This window comes from Botryllus schlosseri, chromosome 6 (assembly GCF_051294905.1).
Source record: "Botryllus schlosseri isolate E-star chromosome 6, Bs_hap1, whole genome shotgun sequence".
In the NCBI taxonomy this organism is placed as follows: Eukaryota; Metazoa; Chordata; class Ascidiacea; order Stolidobranchia; family Styelidae; genus Botryllus; species Botryllus schlosseri.
This window is the reverse complement of record NC_137241.1, coordinates 10,328,529-10,346,295: the sequence shown is the minus strand read 5'-3', so window position 1 is coordinate 10,346,295 and position 17,767 is coordinate 10,328,529. Positions and strand designations below refer to the sequence as shown.

Below are 17,767 nucleotides of genomic sequence, written 5' to 3'. Positions count from 1 at the left end.
TGGACCTGGCTATCCAGCTCTGGCCTGAAACCGGCAAGCGAAGGATTCATTTTCGCAGCACAAGACCAATCGCTTCCTACAAAATACTATCGCAAAAGAATTCTGAAGCAAAACACAGACGGCAAATGCAGAATGTGCCACAACCAAAATGAAACTGTAGCACATCTCATGTCCGGCTGTGGGGCACTTGCAGCTACCGAATACACATGGAGACACAATAGGATTGGTCACTACATTCATCTTGAATTATGCAAACATTTTAACATCACCACTTCGACAAAAAATTGGTATGATTACAGCCCAGCACCAGTGACAGAAAACGAACAAGTAAAAATTCTGTGGGATGTACCAGTTATAACTGACCGCGAAATCAGGAGCAACCGCCCGGATATAATCGTCAAACTAAAAAAGAAAAGAGAATGCTTATTCATTGAACTGGCTGTCCCAGCTGATCACAACCTACTGCAAAAAGAATCAGAAAAATACTCCAAATACGCAGACCTCAAAATGGAATGTGAGAAAATGTGGCGATGCAAAATAAACATTGTACCGATAGTCATTGGTGCTACAGGGGTCGTGAGCAAAAAACTCATGAGGCATATCCAACAAATTCCGGGTAACGTTCGATTCGACATGATCCAGAAAATCACATTATTGGGCACTGTGCACATTCTTCGGAAGGCCTTGAATGCACCACTGGACTAAAATTACACTTGTGAATCACAGCATAATTTCTGTAATTTCGATTCTTCATCTTCTATCATCTCTACCTCTGCTCTGTAACCCTTGCCAATTCTTCATCTGCTGCAATTCTGTAATCTGACTTCTCCGTGTATTGCGTAGGAATAACAATTTGAATGTATTACTGAAATTTTAAAAATTTACTCCAATCTCGCCATTTTCCTTTGGGGGCAGGTTGCTCCCCGGATTATGTGTGTATCTACCAGTTTTACTGTGAATAAAGAATATAATAATATAATAATAATAATATTGCATAGGAATAACAATTTGAATGTATTACTGAAAGTTTAAAAATTTACTCCAATCTCGCCATTTTCCTTTGGGGGCAGGTAGCTCCCCGGATTATGTGTGTATCTACCAGTTTTACTGTGAATAAAGAATCATAATAATAATAATAATTTTCCTTTGGGGGCAGGTTGCTCCCCGGATTATGTGTGTATCTACCAGTTTTACTGTGAATAAAGAATATATATAATAATAAATACATAACAATAATAATAATAATCTCCGTGTATTGCATAGAAATAACAATTTGAATGTATTACTGAAATTTTAAAAATTTACTCCAATCTCGCCATTTTCCTTTTGGGGCAGGTTGCTCCCCGGATTATGTGTGTATTTACCAGTTTTACTGTGAATAAAGAATATAATAATCACAGCATAATTTCTGTAATTTCGAGTCTTCATCTTCAATCATATCTACCTCTGCTCTGTAACCCTTGCCAATTCTTCATCTGCTGCAATTCTGTAATCTGACTTCATTATGTATTGCATAGGAATAACAATTTGAATGTATTACTGAAATTTTAAAATTTACTCTAATCTCGCCATTTTCCTTTAGAGGCAGGTTGCTCCCCGGGTTATGTGTGTATTTACCAGTTTTACTGTGAATAAAGAATATAATAATATAATAATTTATAGAGCGCCGAATATAACAATATATCATTACTACACTAGGGCGCTGTACATAAAAGGCAATAAAATATAAAAGTAAACGATATGTATAAAAGACGAAGTGCATAGTTGTAGAGCGGAATGAACACTACTCTAGTTCGAACGCTCGTGTGAATAAAACGGTCTTGATTTTGCGTTTGAAAACGTATAGCGAGTCACATAGTCTGATAGAAATTAGAAGATTGTTCCACAGAATGGCGGCCGAGGAAGAAAAGGTTCTTTCGCCGTAGGTCGATGTTCTGACTCTTGGAACGGACAAGAGATTTTGCGACTGAGAACGTAGCGTACTTACAGGTTTAATTGTCCTACAGGTTTAATTGTCCATAGGCGCCTAAATGACTGGCGCCGAATGTTCCCGTCTGGGCAATTTGAACCACACAAGACGAATATCATCCCGCAGGGAAAATTATATGCCAGTGAAGAAATACCGATTTGAAATCGTGACTATCGTGTGATCTTTTGGTTTAGTTCGTTTGGGCGATTCTATTTTATATATATATATATATAGAGAGAGAGAGCCGACAGGAGTTCACGAAATAACATCTTGTAAGTAACGAAGTGATATACCAACGGGTCCGTCCACCCGAAGATGTTTAATTATTATTTAGAGGCTCTACAGTTTGAAAGACACTTCACTTAGCTCTACCAGTAAATTTGATTACGTGAGCAGAGAGGAAAAGGAACTGATAGCAATAAATATGCAATTCCCGATCTTATTGGCCGATTTTATCTTGAATGAGCGATAATTTTTGCGTTTCGCGCTTGATCACTAAACAGTACAACTATAATTTTGTGGCAAAACCGAACAACGTGATGGCGGCTCGGTTTATCACCCTATAGGAGCCAAAGACTCAAGTATTTTGAGGGGCCGGACGAAGTGCTGTTTCGTTCCTGCCAACGGATCCCGGCGATGTTTAATTGTTATTGAGAAGTCCTCTCTTCAAACACACCTCACTCAGCTTTACCGCTAAGTCAGATTACACGAGCAGAGAGAGATTAAAAATTGATAGCAATATACATGCATTTCCCGATCATATTGACCGATTCAGACATGAATTATGGAAATCTCTTGTGCTTTGCGCGTTCGGGAGAGAAAAGCTGACTCACTAAACGGACACCCAATGAAAAAGATATTAAGTAGCGGCAAACAGCTTATAGCCTGGGAGGATGGGGACTGCTGGGGGGCGAAGCCCACCATAAGTTAGGTTTCCCACGCTATGGGTGGGGTGGGGGGGGGTGGGGCAAGACCAACGTTTTGAGGGGGCCTGACGAAGTGCTGTTACGGCTCTGTCTGCAATTATGTTCACTGCGCTATTTGTACGCATCTCGCAGGAAGTGCATTCAAAATGTCCGAGCCATGTCGATGAATTCATCAAGAATCGATAGAGACAGATATCGCAAGCTGAACGTAACTCTACCTTGATCTACTCCAGTGGTTCTCAACCTTTTTGGTCTCGTGCCCCCCTTGGCCGATATTTGAGCTAAAATTCCCCCCTATGAAAAAATTGCCTGTGACTAAAAAAGGTGCTTTGTAACGCACAACCATTTGTTGACAGAGTAATTAATGGTCAAACATGTTCAGATATGTCCGGACTATATCGAATGCGGACCGTATTACACTTTGGTAAAGTACCGTTAAATTTGACCTGTTTTTACCGGTCGGGTAGCCGCTGACGAAAAATAAATCCGCTTGCTATTGACTTAAGTTGAATCGATGAATTTGGAATGTTTTTCACATTAGCTCATATGTTGGCTTAAAAGTTGAACAATTGCACTAGCGGCCTTGTGCTGAATTCGGCTAGAATTTTTCCTGCTTAGTAGCAATTTGGTCGAGACTCTGTCGCGGGTCCTACGAAATCGTCTCGTGAGCATCACTTTATCAGAGGGTGTAATATCTACGGAATGCATCTAAACATACACCTAGCTTAAATCCACCAAAGAAACATACAATTGTAAAGAACTAATTTCTACTTAACTATACCATAAAAATCTGAAAACCTCATGAAACCAGTGTATCAATGCCAAAGACAGATTCCACATTAAAAAATTTAAGCCAGATTCCCCCCTAAAAATTTCAGAATTCCCCCCAAGGGGGGAATTTCCCCCCGGTTGGGAGCCACTGATCTACTCGAATAGAAGCCAGTGAGTGGGATGTCGGCAAACAACTGATACGAACATTGCATGATATTGCACATACGGTCAACCTGTTCTGGAGCATAAACCTGCGTATTTATTGTGATAGGTCGTAATGTAGATGAAATGTAGTATTGCGGATCTCGTATATCCCAGCACACCCCAACCGACTGGTATAGCCTTTAATCAGTATGGTACACCCCAGGGTGTACGATACACCCGGTTGAAGAGCCCTGATCTAGAAGATCCTATAGGTCGACACCTCTACTCCAAACGATAGGAAAGGTTTAATTGGGCAGCAAAACCATAAGTTGCGTAAAATAACTTGCCTGGAGATATTCCATGTCGCTCGTCAGTATTTGCTTATGGAGGTTGACGAATTGCAACGAGCTGAAGAGCGTACTCAATGCGAAAATCCGTATATTCTCTTTCATTGCCCGGCCATTCTCGAAACTTCCTTGAGTATCCAGCAGTAAAACCGCTATCTGTAAAAGTAAAACTTATTCGCGATCGTCATCTTTTATCGTACATAACGCTGGGTATTGCCTATAGGGCTGGGCTAAATCGAGTACCTGAGTGATTCGATTCTGAACCACGTATTATGCTTCGAGTCGAGTCGAGTATTCGGGTATTACCCATTATGTCATAACAAAATGGTAGATGTCAATGTTCAAATGTGTACCTTTCATGCGACCCGAAAGAATATAATGGCTGTTATCAATCACATTAAAAATACTTCGGTATTTTTTCGACCTTACCGATTTCATTGCACTTTGTGATAATGTTGTGGGATGGTCATGACTTTGGAAATGTGTTATTTCCAGTAACGTTAGTAGCTTTGTACTATATGTTTCGTATGCTGCGATACGGTCAAATAATGTTCAAAGGCTTGCGCAGTGGAAAATAGTACCGAAACTATAATTCTCGTCGATAAATAGCTTTTAGTGGAGAGGAGCCTATATTTTCAGTACGCGAAAAAAATCGTATTTTACTACTCGACTCGATTCATTAAAATTATTACTCGATTCAGATTCGAGTACTCGAATCATTATGCCCATCCCTAATTGCCAATTAGGGGGGAATGGAATGTCTGAGAGATTCAATTCCGCGTCGAGTATCAGGCTTTGAGTCGAGTCTGGAATATCCAGTAACATTCATGAGGACAGCATAAAATATAAAAGATTCGGTAATTTTGAAGATATATCCTTTATTCTACCACAAATAAAGTGATGACAATTATATACCATAGTGGAGATCATGTGGGGGGGGGAGGGGTGGGTGTCAAACTTTGTTGGATATTGAACCTAATTTAAACCTTTTGATCGCTTGCAGGCTCGTCTAGTTTAATGATGTCAAAATCGGACCCTTGTTTTGAGTGTAATAATACATTATCAAGCCTATATTCATTGCAGAAGGTTACCTGTCATATATGAGCTTTATTCTAGTATCATTTTTATTCGCAACTGCAAAAATTGGAGAACCCCTCGAGTTTATTGGAGCACGACCTAACATATCTATCTCTTATTCTGTTATGTTCGTGCAATTTGCGTTGGTATCGTTTGTCTCTTATTTGACCATATTTTGGAAATGTAAAAGGAGGACACTTTTTCAGAAATTAGCAAGATGCGAAACCGGAGTAGAATTCTCAAAAACCGGTGAATTTTTCCCACTTTGTGATCGGTTGACTAAAAAAAAAGGTCATCTTTTCGCTAAAATCACCGTTTTTCACTCCGAAATAACCCCCTGTGCTAATTTGCGGCATGTCACATGAGTAGTATAGTAGATCGCTCGTGGTGTGCCATTGTGGCTTATGGGCGGGGTGGTGACCTGCCTGAAAACCCGGGGTGATTTTAGACCCCCCCTTTTAGACCCCCCTTGTGGTGGTGACCTGCCATTGTTTCTTATGGGTGCGGTGATGACACCACCCTTTCAGGTATAGGCTGCGGCGATGATATACCTTGAAAACTCGTGTTGGTGACTCCACCCTTTCGGTATAGGCTGCGGCGATGACCTACCGTCTCGTCGGTGATACCACCCTTTCAGGTATACGTCGCGGTGATGACCTACCATGGATTGTTTGGTAGTGAACTAACGTTGTGGATATAGGCGGTGGCGGTGATTCGCCTGTCATGTATTGTTACGGGATCTGTGGTGACTCGCCATGTGTTCTTATGGGTGCGGCCGTGAATCGCCCTTTCGGGTATAGTCAACTCTCGCGCTGTGTTGAATAAGTATCAGGAATAGTAAATAGTCACGTGATTGATTCTTAGGTAATGTGTATATTACAAATTATTAAATATGACCGATTCGAGTTAATCCCAACGTTTACGGTGAGTACGACAATGATATATCGTTATTCTTATGACGGGGTGGCATGCGGCTATTGTGTCTTATGGGTGCGACCGTGAATCGCCCTTTCGGGTATAGGCATCTCTCGCCCGGTGTTGAATATGTATCAAGTAAATAGTCATGTGATTGATCCTTAGTTAATGTGTATATTCCAAATTACGGCGAGTACGACAATGATCTATCGTTATTCTTATGGACGCGGCGATGATTCGTACTTTCGGGTATAGACTGCGGGCGGAATGTCGTACTTTCAACAAAAAAGGCGTGAAAATAGTTTGCAAAATCTAGGAATTACTCGCATGGTAATGTTAGATTACCCCAGAGCCGGCGTAGACGGCGATTAGAATACCAACAATAACCACGCTCACAAACTAACACTTCAAATAGGTGTGAAATATATAACAAACCCCGCGATCGCTCACAAGATAACACCAAAGACATAGCCATTTCTCGCGTCTTGTCATTACATACATCCCAATCGCTACAGTGTAATATGTCGGTGGTTGTTACTATCAAGTAATAAGTAATGAATAACAGTACCAGCGCAGACCGTGATTCGAAAACCAACAATTTGACACTTGCACGCGATCGCTATATGTTTTGACACTTTGGAACAGTCGTTGACTTTGCGTGATAAGAATCATGCGAATATTCAAGCAATGCATCAATTTGACAACTTGAAATCAAACTTGCTACACAGCTCAAGTTGATTCGTATCTGAATGTGTTAATTCGGTACAATTCTAATTAATTTGAGAAATCTTTTTAACGTGATCTTTTGATTCGACCGTAACCTGAATATTACTGACGCCGACTTTCAGTCACATTGAATTATTCACACATTCGCGCCACTGTTTTCACACCTATAGAATCAATACCAACTATAACTCTACAAGAATCAAGAATCACAAGTATGTGCATTATACAGTTATTGTCTTTGTCAACTTGAAATCCGACTCTTAATACAAACACGCATCTTATCACTTGTCAACTCTATCATGAAAATCCTCGAACCTGTATTATTAGGAATGTTATAGTACGGCGTCGGAATCCGTTCGCGGGATGTACTAAAGGTAAATTCAGATAATCCAAAATGAAATATTAGGACTTTGACATAATCTGAATTGAAATAGATCAGTGCTTTTCAACCTGTGTGACGGTTCGCACTTGTGCGAATGAAAAAAATTGCTGTGCGAATGACGAAGGTGGTGCGAATAGTGCGAATGAAAATCAGGATCAAGTGCGAATGACGAAGGTGGTGCGAACGGTGCGAATGAAAATCCGGATCAAGTGGGAATGAAAATCGTGGTTAATTGTTAACTTTTCTGGCGTGAAATAATTCAAATAAACCTTATAGGAAATTTAAGGTCAGTGTAACTTTTGTAGTTGCGACGGAATTGTAAAACTTAATGCGACGCACCACTAATCGTAGCTGTCACAAGCCGTAGTGAATTAATATTCCCGCACTATAATTATTACGTAACCAAACGTCTGGTTTGGAAGCTGGTTTAGTGGCAGTATAGAGATCTCTACAATCTCTATAGTGCCAGACATACAGTATACCAGCCCGTCTGAGCTTGCGGCAGGCTGGAAAAGTGACTTCAAATTGACTTTCTACTCTCTTTCGCTAAGCAGGGGTCACCAACCCGGTGCCCGCGGGCACCAGGTAGCCCGCGAGGACTAGATGAGTAGCCCGCGAGTCCATTCTAAAAATAGGTGGAATAGGAGCATTTACCAATTGTCGTCAGATTATTAACAGTGAGCTTTCAAATATATAGATTGATTGATTCAGCTATTCTTGTTTAAAACACACTATCATCTAACTTACATATATAAACACTCAAAAATATCTTCAATTACAATTAGTAATATATAGATGTATGTGATAGAATCACCAGAAATTCAAGATACGGCGCATTGCCTATAAAGGCGACATGACGAAATGCCGTCCACGGTCTTCTTGAAATGGTGGGGGGTTCCGTTACGATAACTCGACGACCAGGACAATGCCAAAGTAGTAGACAATATTACTATTCGTAGTCAGATAGCCGTGAAGTACTAGCAGATGTTCAATATCTGTACACCCATTATACGTATTGCATCTTTTGGCACAGCTTGTTTCTGTTACACTCAACGCAGTTTAGTATACCATGTTTCTAAGTTTCTGTAATCGTTGCTGCTGTCCGGTATAATGAAATCTTGTCATTTCTGGATGCTGAACAGTTGGAGATTGAGATTGTAACGCTACAAAATGACCCCCCTCAGTATGCAGCAAACGTTTGGTACATTGTTAATACGGAAAAGTACAGTGGTGTATGCGCAGCAGCTATGAAGGTTACAAGCGTCTATGGTTCAACTTATTATCGTTGTGAATCAGCCTTTTCGGACATGAACTTCATCAATAACAAAGACAAAACACGCCTAATTAATGCACACCTGAAACACTCACTCAGAATTGTAGTGTCAAGTTAAATACCAGACTACAGCGCACTAGTTGATATCATACAATGCCAGGCTTCCCACTGACTGCTATAGAAACAGATAACATGATGTCCAGTCCTGCCCGGTGCTATGAATATCAAAGTGGAAATTTAGTGTGGTACGGGTAAACGACGGGAGTAAATAGTAGCCCGCCGCTTCAATCATTACGCAAAAGTAGCCCTCGGATGCAAAAAGGTTGGTGACCCCTGCGCTAAAGAATCATCATATTTTCGTAATAACTGTTCGATAAGCGCGAGGCACGAGGATAGTAGTAAATACCATTATTACAGACTCACATTTGCAAGTTACTGTAACGCAAATTTTCCCCCTTTAATGGTTATTAAAGTATGTACCGCAAAGGTTATAATTTTGGGTTTACACGATGCTATCTGTCAATATGTATGCAATATTTATAGAATTTATTGCAAAAAATCCTGCGATAGTTTTTACATATTCAAGGTCACTGTGTTGGGTACTGTAGCCAATAAGCGAGACACGCAGAAAATATAGCTTTATCATGAGAATTCATGATAAGATTTGTCCTACTGCTTTTTCTGGAAAACATGGTCGAAGACCGTTGGGATGAACTAAGGTAGGGTTGAGCAACAAGCGAGCTCTGCAGGCATATGAGATTCATTCATTTCGAGACTAACCCCTTCTGCATCGGGACACCTGAAGACGTAAAGTGTTGGCGAACAAACCGCTGGTAAAAGGCGGTGCCAAAAACATAAGCTGCGACAAAACCTCAGACGTAAAATGACCGATGCTGGATGGCCAAACCTTTCGAAATGGATTGGATACGCTCCGTGGTCGGCACGGAATAGTCCCGTTCTTCCTATCTGAGTAGACAGTAGCATGGGTCGCCTACTCAAAACGGGTCGCGGGCCACTTTTCAAATTTCGACGAGGCCGCGGGCCGCATGAATTCGATATCGATGTAAAATAGGCAGCCGCGTTCTAAAACTCTACTTCAGTACAACGGTCAGCTACCTAACATAGGCGATGGGCATATTGACCAGAAAAGAAATAATATTTTATTAAATGAATACAAATACAACAAAAAACCATAATCATCAATTTTAATTATATTTTGAACTGTGAGCTGTGTACGATACCTGGAAACGCTTTTCAGCGACTAAGGAATCGATATTGGAACCAGCGAGAATCGTTACTAGCCGAAAGACCATCTCCACGTAAAGCTTGATATTGTCGGGAAGCCATAATCCAGTCGTTCTCAAACTTTTTTAGACATGTCCCTGATACTGAAAAATCGTCATATCACAAAATGCAACCAGAATGCTAGCAATCTCAACGGCTAGTTTGATGGCATGGAAGGTTATGGCTGTTGATGAGAGAATTCTATAAGATGAATTCCGGACTATACACAGAGCAATAACTATGAATATGAGGTATATCGCGCGGAGCACGAATATTTTTTCATTTGAGCGCATCTCCGCCTCCCCATTCAGATGCTTTCGGGCTCCTCAGTTTGGGAACCACTGCCCTAAGCCATTTCTAAGCGTCTGGCAGTGTTTTTGGGCCATTGCAAGTCAAGGCAATATGTCCATTCATATCAGCAGATTCCCCCGCGATGGAATGCTGTTGCCATCACCACAGCCGTTTTAGCTATAGTGACGAATAGTGATGTTGGGCACAGGAGAATAGCTTGTTTTGAAACAACAACAACAACATGTTGAAACTGTAGTCAATTTCAGCATTTGAAATTAGATTTCTTAGCATTCTTCCGAAATCTCAAATCAGGTCGCGGGCCGCAGAATATGACTTGGCGGGCCGCCCCGGGCCGCGTGTTGGTGACCCCTGCAGTAGTACAACTGCGATACGCAGAAGAATTTAATTCGCTCTAATTTGAAATCGCGTACGTCATACATGTTTTGTAGAGCTGTCGTTAGTAGAATTGTGGTGTACGCGTTCTGTATGTCACACATGCCCGTAAAATCGTAGCATACAACTATAACATTAAAAATGAATTCCTTTTCATGGGTGAGGCACGGGTCGCGAGATGCCACAAAAACTCAAATATTTGGTGGTGATGTAAAAGCAACTTTACCGTTATTAAACTGTTATGAATTCTCAAGTTAGCTTGAGCTAATGAGTAAAACATGCAGTATCGTGAGTTATTTGCTCTTCTCATAAACTCGCGAGAGAGAAGTTGGAGCAACGTATCATAAGGTTGCGAGCTCTAATGTGCCTTGTTCATTTTCACCTAATGTTCCAAAGACGTAAGGCAAAAGCCTCAACACAAACATGTGGGTCTTCCATCCTTTCGATAAACGATTTCTGCCAGCATTCATTTTTCACTCGCGAAAAATACGCTGTAATTTGGATAGGAGTGCAGAACAGATTATAAGACCTGGTCATCCACTAGTAGACGTTCTTGTACAAATTCCCAACAACATTGTTTGGCTGAGAAGGGTTTTTCTGAAATAGTTGAAATCAAAACGAGCGAAAAAGTTGCTTTTTTAATGAGACACTTAATAGCTTAAGTTACATAGTAGTCAATCTGTTGCACATCTGTAGGCCTATCTTCATCTTCTTTATGTATAGCAATTTTCGATCAGTTTGTGCGAATGAAATTTATTTTACAAAAAAAGTGCGAATGGAGCTCAAAAAGGTTGAAAAGCACTGAAATAGATTGACAAACATAACTACCAACTTTCACCCAGTCACATTTCGAAATTATACGCATATTGATTTGAAACAAGTAATGAAATATCACAACTATATTCGCGATCGGACTTTCCGTTTGGCAAAGATAGTTTCAGAAATACTATCACTATGACATCTCAACATTTTAACATCTTGCCATACACAAAAGAGTAAAATACAAAAACCTCGTCAAGTCAATCCGTTTGTAGATGTACTAAAGGTAAATCCAGATAATCCAAAATGAAATATTTGGACTTTGACATAGTCTGAATTGAAATAGATTGACAAACATGACTAACAACTTTCAACCCAGTCATATTTAGAGATTATACGCACATTGATTCGAAATAAGTAATGAAACATTACAACTCTATTCGCGACCTGTCTTTACGTTTGTCAAAGAGAGTTTCAGAAATATTATCACTATGACATCTCAACATTTTAACATCTTGCCATCAACAAAAGAGTAAAATACAAAAACCTTGTCAAGTCAATCCGTTTGTAACTCACCGAACCAAAGCAAAAAGTGTCCATACGAAAAGTAGACAAGACTATCCAAGTAATCACTACAACCCACAAACATATCAAGTTCGGTTTTAGGCATATACCACCAACTCGTCTTTTTTTGTTCAACTGTAAAAGTCGTTACTATGCCGCAAGACAAAGAAATTACTATGCGGTATATTTTGTAAGACAAAAGTAATTACTTCTCGGTGTCGGCGACTTGAGATTAACATAATATATTTCAGTATACGACATTTGAAAGTATGACCATCGTAGTTTCTTACAATCGAACGCAGGTGTTATATCGAAAATTATCGTGATTTAAACATAAGGATTGTCACATCGATTTAACATATGAGATTTTGTAATGGTCTATCATGACTTGATTATTAAATTATTCGCGTTAATTAGACCCGGCGTTGTGGTAAAGGTTATTACGACAGCAACAAACTTTTCAGTACCGTTGTTATTAACATATTGAGTTGTAAAACTATGCGTGTCTGAAATGTTCTTGAATGGAAAATTATTCCACCTTGGTACATATCACCCTGCGTATCGCGGATATCAGAAAATATTTCACAAATGTAATTGTCTCCACTAACCAAGACTAAAGATGAAACAACAATTTCCTTTGTTAAACAATAACCGGTACAATACTTTATCATCGTAATCAGCACTGAGAATTGAAACACTTTCGCACATTATCCGGTGTCAAGATATCACACTAGGTGAATTGACATACCGCCGATTGATTAATACCTAATCCATTCGCACCATTTCACATACTTTGATCATTACAAAAGTAAATTGGAATATGTTTGCTAGATGCATTCAATTCAGTTAGAAATGTCTGGTACACAACAATCGTAATATCAAGGAAGTACTTGCTACGCTGTAATTCACTTAACGTGTTTTGTATTGTTGTTCATTTGTAGTATTGATTGTTTTTGAACCCCCAAATAATAATTCCCGACATGAAACCAAACCGCTGAAAGTCGTTACCATCACAACGAAACAATTTGTACGATGTTTGCCAAATGTATCCTATAGTTAGGTGTACTAGAATTATTTGTCTAACACATACACCGACAATGCAACCGAAAATTTTTCCGTTATCATTCGCTAAAGTAAATGTCATCACTAGGGCAATTTTTTTTTGACATGTCAAAAAAAGTCAAAATTAGGTCAAAATTGTAGCGTTAGGTCAAAATTTGTCAAAATTGTTTACAAAGTCAAACATTTTTTGACCTCTGCATTTCGTTTGTATCGTAGATTTTGCGCTGTCGGCGAACTTATCATTTGATATTTTACAGCTCGTAGCCTACTTTATAGGCCTACCGTTGTAAACGGACCATCGTCTGCTCATTGTGAATCATAAATGGTCAAATGAAACAAATAGTGACATGGTTTTATGGTCAACGTACCGCAATATCCTAGCTGAAGCAAGACTGCTTGGACATTGCATGGTTCTTATATCAAGAAGCGCAAGCTGAAAAATTGTGATATAGACAACATTGTCAGAATGAAGCAACACGGTTTGTCACCAGCAGTGTGCACACAACTTGAGTGTTGTCAGCCAACAAATGCTGCTGTTGAACGTTCTTTCTCCGTTCTTGGCAAGCTACGTAGTAAGGACAGACACTTTCTACCCGAGAATGTAGGAAAGGATCTTTCGTTGTACTAAAACAAATTTTAATTATTTCCACCAGAATACGTAATGTAACTACTGGAATTCTTCACAGGGCCAGATTTCGTTAAAATACTAGTTTTTCATGTAAAAATCTGTCAGTTTTTGAGCCAACAACGTTTTTTCCGGCCAATCTACTTTGTAAGGACAGACAGTTCCAACCAGAAATGAAGATAAGTAGTACAATTTTAACATTATATGCGAAAACACCTAATTTGCATACGTGAGGTCAAAATTTGGTCAAATTTTAGTTTTTTTAGGTCAAAAAAGGTCAAAATTTAGATTTATTAGGTCAAAATCTTCCTTTTTTTAGGTCAAAAAAATTGCCCTAGTCATCACAATACTCATCAAGCTGTCATCTGTAAATCAAGATTACATCCAACTTGTAACTGTATCGTTTAACTACCGGGTTGCATCAGTTTGCTATTTTTGTCATTTAGTGACTGCTGAACATACCAAACGATACACATTCACTTACGAAATACTGTGTTGGTCGTAATTTCCATCATCGTGATAATCGAAGTACATTTGTTTCGAGTTCGTAACAACCGACTACTTCTCTATGACATGGCGAATTTTTGAAAAGTTACGCTTAGAAGATTGGTGCATCTCGCGAAAAATAATATACCACTCATATTGATACTGTTACTCCATTGACCGGTATTTTCAAACGAGTCGATTTTCAACCGAGCAAAATTTATTACTTGAGTTGTCCCGCTTACTATATTTAAATGTAAACTCACCCGTCTTTCAACAACAAACAATGATAAAAAGTACACAAGCAAACACAACAAGTTTTACTTTTGTTGGAAACTAATTATTATTCCACACATCTCATTTCATACTAAGTGTATATGAAAGATATTCACGGCACACGAAAATATTCGATATTCCATGCTACGAACATACGCAATGATTGGTGACGCTTTCGCACTATTTCGATTTAGTGTAACAAAAACAACAACAACAATTTTCACTCTCTTGACTTATGAAAACAACAGACGAACCTTCATTCAACATTTTGTTTTTGTCAACTAGTTACTTTTTCAAGAGACCCCCACAACTCTTACAAAAGTACGAAAGATATTTACACAAAGTAATCAACTTTACTCGATATTCTCACATTACGAAACTAAAGAATGGTTGGTTTGACTCTACAAACTGTTTCGTTACCTCAAGAACTTTATTGTCTGAATGGTTGTTCATGTGTCTTAAGAACCAAATAGTTCAACACAGCACTAGTACCGACAGTAACATCAGAGTTGTTTACAGAAAAGTTTGTATGTGCGCAGTATGCGAATACCACGTGTAAGTCCAGCACAATTGCAGTATCCAGCCGAGATTAGTTAACACGAATTTATTACAACGGAGCCACGTAAACTTTCGTGAATGTAAGGCATACTCACTTCTCGAGATTCTGTCAATGTCATAGCAATAAACCAGCTACTCCAACAACAGAGTACATACGTTTTCTAGTAACGACTCTCGAATCTTACACACAGATCAATCTACTTTGCTAACGAAAAGTGCTGAGTCATCACATGATTATCCTCACAGCAACCAGTAGATGGAGCTGTATTAAAATGTTCCTAACCCTCTGCACACCAGTGACAAATTGTTTTGTGAATCGAGTTGTTGTTCCACGTCAAGTCTCCATGTTGAAGCGTACATTAACCAGCGCAATCCAATTAAAACCATGAATCTATTTTCATTTCCTCACAAACTGTCACATACAGAAAAATAAATTTTATTTCGCCAAAACATACTTGTAACCAATCGCTTTCATTAAACACACAACACCATAAAAGTATTTACTTTCTACAACATAGACATTCCGATGTAGTCAAGAAATATTTTTATTAATCAAAATCATCGACTTCTGTTTACGGCGTTAGTGTGTGCATGTCATACATGTGGGGTCCGTATTAAAATGGACACGACACGACTGAATGTAAGGAGATAGAAGTCTATCGCATAGATTTACATGTGGTCTTCGCTGCGGTTTCAAAAAACTAATCATCTCTTTTGCATTGATCGAGACCGAGCAAGTTAGTTAATGGCCATGATTATGTTTGTCATATGCGAATGATAGGGTGTCTGTCAAATCTACATACAACAACCTTCTGACACTCATAATAGCAATTTCATTCTCTTCCTTCGTAATTGTAGACTCACGACAAGTATATTGTACAACTCGAGAGCTACGTTTAACAAGACCAACGACACTGAACCCACGACGTTTACCTACGTAAAATTACCACTTTCACTTGGCAGTCCATCGTTTACCTGACTAAACATATTATTTTCCTTTGGAGATCTGACGTCTACCCAGAGTAAGAAACCATTTTCATTAGGAAATGTATTCTTTTTTCCCTGGGTAACAAACCTTTTTTCACTTGGAAATATATTTTTTTCCCGGATAACAAACCTTTTTCACTTGGAAATATATTTTTTCCCCGGATAACAAACCCTTTTCACTTGTAAACAAATTTTTTCCCTGGGTAACAAACCTTTTTCACTTGGAAATCTATTTTTTCTCTGGATAACAAACCTTTTTCACTTGGAAATATATTTTTTCTTTGAGCAACAAACCTTTTTCACTTGGAAATATATTTTTACCCTACAGCAACAAACCATTTTCACTTGGTAGTCCACCGTTTACCTGAGTAAAAATATCATTTTCCTTTGGAGATCTGGCGTTTACCCATACTAACAAACCATTTTCACTTGGAAAAATAATTTTACCTAGAGTAACTAATCATTTTCTTTTGGAAATATATTTTCTCCCTGGGTAACAAATCCTTTTCGCTTGGAAAACTGTCATTCACCTGAGTACCAATACCGTTTTCACTTGGAAATCTATCTTTTCCCTAGGTAATAATACCATTTTCGTTTTGAAAACTGACACACACACCGGACAATTTGATATTTTTGTATATTGTTACAACAGACGGTGACAAAATATACACCAACAACGACTCCATACATTTGTGTAATCAAATATTCAGTTTCTCTGATGCATCCCATCAAAATCATTGGTTACTCACATACAATAACAATGTGCTGTTGTACATCGACATGTATGTTTTCGGAATTGGTGAATAAAGGGGTTTCCGATATGTCCGTGATGTCCGGGTTCGTGCTTTGGATTTTCCAGAGTCAAAATATCTGAATAAAACACCTCCTCGACTTTGGTAACTGGTTGATACACGGATAATGGTGTTCGGAAAACGGATGAATTTATGTTCCCCATCGCGCTGACCACATCGGGTTACTTGTTACTTGTTACTTGTTACTGTTTACTATATTGTGTCTTTACTGCAGTCAGCTGAAACCGGATCACTAATATGAGAAAGTGTGGGTCCGGATCCGGATATTCACTCATGACCCAACGACCGATATTCGAGTAAACATGTTACAGGCCGTGTTTTGTCTCCATGAAAAATACCAATGCATACACCATCACATCAAGTACGTCACGATTGTTCACAAGTATTCGCGTAAACGAGGTGTACATACAATGTGTCGGTGTACAAACATCATGGGACAAAAATTCACGTTCTCAAGTTTCATCATGCGCCGACTCTGTACATTCAATGTGGGCATAGATGACTTGGGGACAGACAAGCAGCCATATTTGGACGTAACACGATCTTAGTATGAACCGCCTAACCCAACTTGTGAAAAATGAATCTCACACGAGTACAATCATTTCACGGGTTCACACCTTGATTTTGCAAGATTGTTTGGATTCTCAGGTAGACTTGCATCGTGATCCAGACCTCGACATAATCGGTTTGCGTAACTCGCTCAATCCCCACGTATTGTTGGTCATAACCTGTGAACTTTTTTTGCTGAGACCGCAGTGTTTCAACTGGTTTAATGTATTTGGCGATCACCATCGTTATCAATCTTTCACGCGATGAGTATGTCGGATGTCGCTACTCCCACATAACGACTCCAGCTAAACATCGTGAGCAATGACGCCGGATTGAAATCGTAAACGGGGACTCTGTGTGTGTGAATCTCGATTACGATTTGATAATGTAATCCAAGGTGTGTCTCTGCGGGTTGAAGACTGATTTCGTGTTAACCACTCCGCAAGAGGGTGCTGTCTCGTAATTCTACATGTCGTTATAAAACGCGGTTGGAAACTTTTGGTCTAGTTGATCCAGCTACGTATTGAAACGGTGCACCCACGCAGACCACTGAGAAAACGTTGTCGTTACCTGTCAATATCCACGAGTAATTAT

General features: G+C 39.2%; 1 protein-coding gene across 1 annotated transcript in view; it reads right to left on the bottom strand.

Annotated features, from left to right (window-relative positions):
* Positions 1–4,098: 4,098 nt before the first annotated feature.
* The window catches only part of LOC145440247 (atlastin-1-like), a 95,703-nt gene continuing 82,034 nt past the window's right edge, over positions 4,099–17,767 (bottom strand). The window contains exon 3 of the mRNA XM_080317823.1: positions 4,099–4,313. Coding sequence (XP_080173949.1) covers positions 4,116–4,313 — 198 coding nt within the window. The 3' untranslated portion in view covers positions 4,099–4,115. The remainder of the gene's footprint in view (positions 4,314–17,767) is intronic.